We start from the raw sequence: 7,705 nt of genomic DNA, 5'->3' as shown, positions 1-7,705 counted from the left end.
TTCCTGATCTTAGTGGAAATGCTTTCAGTTTCTCACCATTGAGGACGATGTTGGCTGTGGGTTTGTCATATACGGCCTTTATAATGTTGAGGAAAGTTCCCTCTATGCCTACTTTCTGCAGGGTTTTGTATCATAAATGGGTGTTGAATTTTGTCAAAAGCTTTCTCTACATCTATTGAGATGATCATATGGTTTTTCTCCTTCAATTTGTTAATATGGTTAATCACATTGATAGATTTGCGTATATTGAAGAATCCTTGCATTCCTGGAATAAACCCCCACTTGATCATGGTGTATGATTCTTTTAATGTGCTGTTGGATTCTGTTTGCTAGTATTTTGTGGAGGATTTTTACAACTCTGTTAATCAGTGATATTGGCCTGTAGTTTTTTTTCTTTGTGACATTCTTGTCTGGTTTTGGTATCAAGGTGATGGTGGCCTCGTAGAATGAGTTAGGAGTGTTCCTCCCTCTGCTATATTTTGGAAGAGTTTGAGAAGGATAGGTGTTAGCTCTTCTCTAATAGTTTGACCCTAACCCTAATCATAACACTAACCCTTACTGTTAGCCTTTCCCTAAACCGTGCCCTAACCCTAACCCATACGCTAACACTAACCCGTGCATTAACACCTACGCTAACCCTAAACAGTTCTCGTACCCTAACCTGTATACTAACCATTCCCATTCCAGTTCCATAAACCTAACCCTAACCATAACCCTAGTGCTTTCCCTTAGCCTTACCCTAAATAGTGCCCTAATCCTAAAACGTAAGCTCACACTAACACGTACCCTAACACATGCGCATGGGAAACCTAGAGTATGGTCCACCATGTCATTGGTGTCCATTTTATTGGCATAGAGTTGCTTGTAGTAATCTCTCATGATCTTTTGTATTTCTGCAGTGTCTGTTGTTACTTCTCCTTTTTTATTTCTAATTCTATTGATTTGAGTCTTCTCTCTTTTTTGTTGGGGAGAACCAACGAGAGACTAGCTGTAGGTGTTTGGACGGGCACATTGAACTCTAATTTCCCACCAACAAGAAGAATGAACCAAAGACTCAGCATGCCGTGCGTGAAACAGACTAGGGTCTGAAGCAATCCTACGGGATGGCAGGTGCAAGGTTAGGTTGTTTATTCGAGATGTTTCCTGTTTCTTAAGGTGGGCTTGTATTGCTATAAAATTCCCTCTTAGAACTGCTTTTGCTGCATCCCATAGGTCATCGTGTCTCCATTGTCATATGTTTCTAGGTATTTTTTGGTTTCCTCTTTGATTTCTTCAGTGATCACTTCGTTATTAAGTAGCAGCCTATGAAAATAGGCAGAACGCCGACCAAGATGCCCTTGGCCAAAAAGTGTGTATGCGTTTTTTCCTGAATATATACATGAAAAAACGCATATGCCCTTTTTGGCCAACCAAGCAAGCTTGCAATGGAAATCTGCACTACAATGAACTCTCACTTCCCCCCTATTAAATGTGTATTCTGTTGTTTTTGGATGGAGTGTCCTATAAATATCAATTAAGTCCATCTTGTTTAATGTATCGTTTAAAGCTTGTGTTTCCTTATTTATTTTCATTTTGGATGATCTATCCATTGGTGAAAGTGGGGTCTTAAAGTCCCCTACTATGAATGTGTTACTGTTGGTTTCCCCTTTTATGGCTGTTAGTATTTGCCTTATGTATTGAGGTGCTCCTATGTTGGGTGCATAAATATTTACTTTTATATCTTCTTCTTGGATCGATCCCTTGATCATTATGTAGTGTCCTTCTTTGTCTCTTGTAATAGTCTTTATTTTAAAGTCTATTTTGTCTGATATGAGAATTGCTACTCCAGCTTTCTTTTGGTTTCCATTTGCATGGAATATCTTTTTCCACCCCCTCACTTTCAGACTGTATGTGTCTCTAGGTCTGAAGTGGGTCTCTTGTAGACAGCATATCTATGGGTCTTGTTTTTGTATCCATTCAGCCAGTCTGTGTCTTTTGGTGGGAGCATTTAATCCATTTACATTTAAGGTAATTATCGATATGTTCGTTCCTATTCCCATTTTATTAATTGTTTTGGGTTTGCTATTGTAGGTCTTTTCCTTCTCTTGTGTTTCTTGCCTAGAGATCCTTTAGCATTTGTTGTAGAGCTGGTTTGGTGGTGCTGAGCTCTCTCAGCTTTTGCTTGTCTGTAAAGGTTTTCATTTCTCAATCAAATCTGAATGAGATCCTTGCTGGATAGAGTAATCTTGGTTGCAGGTTTTTCTCCTTCATCACTTTCAGTATGTCCTGCCACTCCCTTCTGGCTTGCAGAGTTTCTGCTGAGAGATCAGCTGTTAACCTTATGGGGATTCCCTCGTGTGTTATTTGATTTTTTTCCCTTGCTGCTTTTAATATGCTTTCTTTGTATTTAGTTTTTGACAGTTTGATTAATATGTGTCTTGGCGTATTTCTCCTTGAATTTATCCTGTATGGGACTCTCTGTGCTTCCTGGACTTGATTAACTATTTCCTTTCCCATATTAGGGAAGTTTTCAACTATAATCTCTTCAAATATTTTCTCAGTCCCTTTCTTTTTCTCTTCTTCTTCTGGAACCCCTATAATTCGAATGTTGGTGCGTTTAATGTTGTCCCAGAGGTCTCTGAGACTGTCCTCAGTTCTTTTCATTCTTTTTTCTTTATTCTGCTCTGCAGTAGTTATTTCCACTATTTTATCTTCCAGGTCACTTATCCGTTCTTCTGCCTCATTTATTCTGCTATTGATCCCATCTAGAGTATTTTTCATTTCATTTATTGTGTTGTTCATCATTGTCTGTTTCATCTTTATTTCTTCTAGGTCCTTGTTAACTGCTTCTTGCATTTTGTCCATTCTATTTCCAGGATTTTGGATCATCTTTACTATCATTATTCTGAACTCTTTTTCAGGTAGACTGCCTATTTCCTCTTCATTTGTTAGGTCTGGTGCGTTTTTATCCTGCTCCTTCATCTGCTGTGTGTTTTTCTGTCTTCTCATTTTGCTTATCTTATTGTGTTTGGGGTCTCCTTTTTGCAGGCTGCAGGTTCGTAGTTCCCGTTTTTTTTGATGTCTGTCCCCAGTGGCTAAGGTTGGTTCAGTGGGTTGTGTAGGCTTCCTGGTGGAGGGGACTAGTGCCTGTGCTGTGGTGGATGAGCCTGGATCTTGTCTCTCTGGTGGGCAGGTCCACATCTGGTGGTGTGTTTTAGGGTGTCTGTGGACTTATTATGATTTTAGGCAGCCTCTCTGCTAATGGGTGGAGTTGTGTTCCCGTTTTGCTAGTTGTTTGGCATAGGGTGTCCAGCACTGTAGCTTGCTGGTCGTTGAGTGAAGCTGGGTGCTGGTGTTGAGATGGAGAACTCCGGGAGATTTTTGCTGTTTGATATTACGTGGAGCTGGGAGGTCTCTTGTTGACCAGTGTCCTGAAGTTGGCTCTCCCACCTCAGAGGCATAGCACTGACTCCTGGCTGCAGCACCAAGAGCCTTTCATCCACACGGCTCAGAATAAAAGGGAGAAAAAGTAGAGAGAAAGAATTAGTATAAGTAGGAAGAAAGAACGAAAGAAAGAAGGGGAGAGAGAGAGAGAGAGAGAGAAAGAAAGCAAGAAAGCAAGCAAGCAGGCAAGCAAGCAAGCAAGCAAGAAAGAAAGAAAGGAAAAGAAAGAAAGAAAAAGAAAGAGAGAGAAAGAAAGAAAGAAAGGAGGGAAGGAAGGAAGAAAGAAAGAAGAAAAGAAGGAAAGAAGGAATTATGGGCATCTTTGATGAAGATATTAAAAGACTAATTGGAGGCCACAATTTAACTAACAAAGAATTCTCCTATTAGGAGAATCAATAAAATTACCTATGAGATTTTTATGAACAAAGCCAGGTACTGTATGTTCCTGGAAGTTGTATAGGAATGAATGATTATGTACATATATATGTGTGTGTATATATATCCTAGTTATACTCAAATTACATATTTGAGGAGGTTCTTTTGTTTGTTTGGTTTGTTTTTTTGCATCTAGGTTTGCCAGATACAGATTCATGGAAAATTCATCAGGGATAATCAAGGAAAAGTAAAACCTGTGCTTGATAAGGAAAATAAAAAACTGCTCTGCGGAAAGTGCAAAATCTTTGCACGTTATACAGCGGATATAATAAGAGTGATGGCGGTAGGCAGTCTTTTTAACAAATAGCACTGGGTCATTTTTTAGCACTCATTAAAGCTTATTATCTGTCAGTGAGATATTTATAGTAAGAATACTGTTATTCTGTTGTTATCATGGCCATGGTCCATGTATTTTTAAAAGGCTAAAAAGTTTAAAAGAAACCCTTGATGTTCAACAATAAAGAAATAGCTTAAAAATTGCTGCACAGCTACTTAATTATATATTACATAGCCATTACAAATAATGGTTATGCTAAATGCACCATGGTATCCTGGATTAGATCCTAGAACAGATGAAGGATATTATTAGAAAAAGTGGTAAAACCTGTAGTTCAGTGTAAATCTGAAATTACTCCAAATTAAGTTTATTAAACAAAATGATTAGGAAGCTTATACAGTATAATGAAAAACTTCTTACAAACTAATGGTAAAGTGGGAAAATTAACGAGGATAGAAAGTAGTAAATATGCTATGATCATAGCAGTGCAAAATAATAGCAGCAATACCACCATCACCACCACCAAAAAAACACTTATGTTTGTACAAAAAAAGGCTAAAGGAAGTATACTAAAATGTATTAATATTTTGCAGTGAGACACCATGATTTTTTCTCTTTCTACTATTTTATGTTTTCTAAATTTTCTTTTGGGGATATGGATCACTTTTACAATGGAAGCAAAATCTCCTTATTTTAAAAACATGAGATCTGCAGGTTAGCTTTCTTTCTTTCTTTTTTTTTTTTTTTTTTTTAGCTGTACACGGACCTCTCACTGTTGTGGCCTCTCCCGTTGCAGAGCACAGGCCCCGGACACGCAGGCTCAGCCTCCAGACACGCAGGCTCAGCGGCCATGGCTCTCGGGCCCAGTCGCTTCACGGCATGTGGGATCTTCCTGGACCGGGGCATGAACCTGTGTCCCCTGCATCGACAGGCGGACTCTCAACCACTGCGCCACCAGGGAAGCCCTGCAGGTTAGCTTTCTAAAACTCTTAGATAAGGGTTAGAAAAATCTCCAAAGACAAAAATTGGATGTAACTATTGCTGCCGATTGGGGAGGGTGGAGGGCCTGGGCCGGGTCAGATGATGAGTTATTACTTTAGGGTTCTGTTTAGTCTTCAGAAAGCTGAGTGTCTAATCAGTCCAACATTGGAGCAAGAAGCGTATTAGGGGTAATACTGGCAAGTTCCCATACCTTTCGGAGTCTTTTTCTTTAGCAGTGAAAGGAAGGTCCTTTCAGCTCCAATTTGGGTGATCTTCTGTTGAAATGGCCCTTTTAGACTATGTTTTCCCGAGGGACTGGTATGTAGGATCTGCGTCTGTTCTGTGCACTGTGGTGTTTGTTCGGGTTTATTCTAACGTTGACTGGGGGCGGGGCCAGTGGACACATTAGTCCCTGAGCCTCTTCAGATACACATTGACCCTTTGTTGTTGTTCTCTGTATCCTCTGGATTCTTCCTGTCAGGGCCACTGGTGAACTCAGGCTTTACAGATCTTCAATAAATACCCCTTTGTCTCTGAATTAATAAGGAGTATCTATTTTGGGGAGCCAGGTTGCCTGGAAACTTCTTAGTCCTCCCCTTCATGACGTGTCCCCTGCCCCCTCACTTGCACCTCCACCCTCACCTCCACCTGTGTCACTGGGGGTCAGGCTGCGTGGATTCTACTCTGGCCTTGAGGCAAATCCACATTTCCTTCTTACTCCATCTGTAAAAGAATTGGGATCCCGCCTTCTCATCATCTCTGATTATTGTGGAGTTTTCTTTTTTTAAATCACAATTATGTTCTGGTTCTAACGTTCTGTTTTGTATGCTATTCGATCCCTTCATCTGTAGGAATGCCATTTCACTATGTTTGGAGTTGCTTTCAGGGAGCATTTTGTGAGTAAGTTACATCCCAGACCAAAGAGCTTTGGGAGTTTCGATAAGAGAGCAAAGATCTTCTGTGCCAGGGAGGACTGCAGCTATGACTGGGGAATCCATGTGAAGTATAAGGTATTTGAGAGTCCAGTTATAAAGACTGAAAGTTTTGTGGTGGAAGATGTTGCAACTGGAGCTCAGACACTGTATGCAAAGTGGAAGGACTTTCATTTTGAGAAGATCGCATTTGATGCTGCAGAAATGTCCACTGGAGCTCAGGACCTCAGTCTGCAGGGAATGGGTGACCTTGAGTGAGGAAGAAATTAGACCAGTGGGTGAATCACAGATCACTTGTACCACTGTCAAGATATTTTCCCTAGGGCTTGTACTGTACAGAGTATATATCACTTAACTTCTGTTGTTTTCAGCAGTTTGTACTGTATCACTTACCTAAAACACGAGTGAATGAATCACAGCACTCAGTGAATCAGTTTGTAGGTCAGTAGAGCTTGGGAAAAATGAAAAAGGCTTAACTTATTGCCATTCTTCCCTTCAGAACCCCCTGCCAGTGTGCACCGCTAGCCACTCAGTACACATTGAGATAAATTAATGAGTGAATGGAATGTTGAAAGCTTTTCCATGCTTCCCTTTCTTTCCTTAACCTACTGTAAACTGGCTTTTGCCCTTAATAATCTACTGAAATTGTTTTTGTCAAGGTCACCAGCGACTCTGATGGCCCAATCCACTGGGCACGTCTTAGTCCTTCCCTCTGTTTGACCTCTTTGCTGCTTTTGGCCCTGTTGAATACTCCTTTCTTGGAACTCCCTCTTGGCCACTAGCGCTTCTAACTCTACCCCAGTCTTTTCTATTGGCTCCTTTTTGCTGATCCTTTACACGTTGGTAATTCCAAAGGTTCAATATAGATACACATACATAGGCATAATGGTCACATACACTTGTGTTCTCTGTGTGGCATCTGATCTTAAAATTCGACAGTGGACGATTTTTAGTAATGGGGGCATTTAAATAATACAGTACTCATTGAGAAGTTGATTTCTGTTCTTTTGGTTTACTGTACATCTTGACCGATTAGTTTGTTTTCTTAACCTGTGCCATTGTTCCCTTCGAATGGTCATTTCAAGCCATTTTCCAGTAATAGTTGATGGTCAACATTCGGACTCTGTTCTCAGGTAGGTCCCTTGGATGATACTGAAGGGGCAGTTTAATTTGGCTGTCCTTTATATTTAAAAACTTAGAATACATATCCAAATGTCATTCCTGTGTCATTTAACAAGGCTGATGCTCCAGAGCTTAGTTTGGGGTTTTCCAGATATGGAGACAACTACCTGAGTTTTACTGTCTCCATCCAGGCCAAGGTATTTTATGTTCCGCTCAGGATAGCCTCTATAGTAATTTAAGCATCTTCCTAAAACAGATTCAGATTAGCTGTTTGTAATTCACTAGGACCATCAATGGCTTAAACAAACCTCCAAACATCATAAAATGTTAATATGCTCAACATAAGGGGTCGCATAACTCTTTTCAGATAGCACCTATTTATATCTGAAGGCTTACTGGTGTCCAGGAGGCCACCCAGACCCCCAGATCAGTCCTGGAGATCAGTGGGGTGACCTGCTGCAGCCACCTCTTCCTCCTTTTGATCTGATGAGAGTCAGAGAACTTGCCAGTTACATAACTTCTCCTAGGCTTAATT

At 40.4% G+C, this 7,705-nt stretch overlaps 1 protein-coding gene across 1 annotated transcript in view; it reads left to right on the top strand.

Moving 5' to 3' along the window:
* The window catches only part of RIGI (RNA sensor RIG-I), a 49,835-nt gene extending 43,529 nt beyond the window's left edge, over positions 1-6,306 (top strand). Inside the window, 2 exon segments of the mRNA XM_007472300.1 lie at positions 3,995-4,141; positions 5,968-6,306. Coding sequence (XP_007472362.1) covers positions 3,995-4,141; positions 5,968-6,306 — 486 coding nt within the window.
* Positions 6,307-7,705: the final 1,399 nt, after the last annotated feature.

The sequence above is a fragment of the Lipotes vexillifer genome, unplaced genomic scaffold, assembly GCF_000442215.2.
Source record: "Lipotes vexillifer unplaced genomic scaffold, Lipotes_vexillifer_v1.1 scaffold110, whole genome shotgun sequence".
Lineage (NCBI taxonomy): Eukaryota > Metazoa > Chordata > Mammalia > Artiodactyla > Lipotidae > Lipotes > Lipotes vexillifer.
Note: the sequence above shows the minus strand (reverse complement) of the source record. Positions and strands in the feature narration are given on the sequence as shown.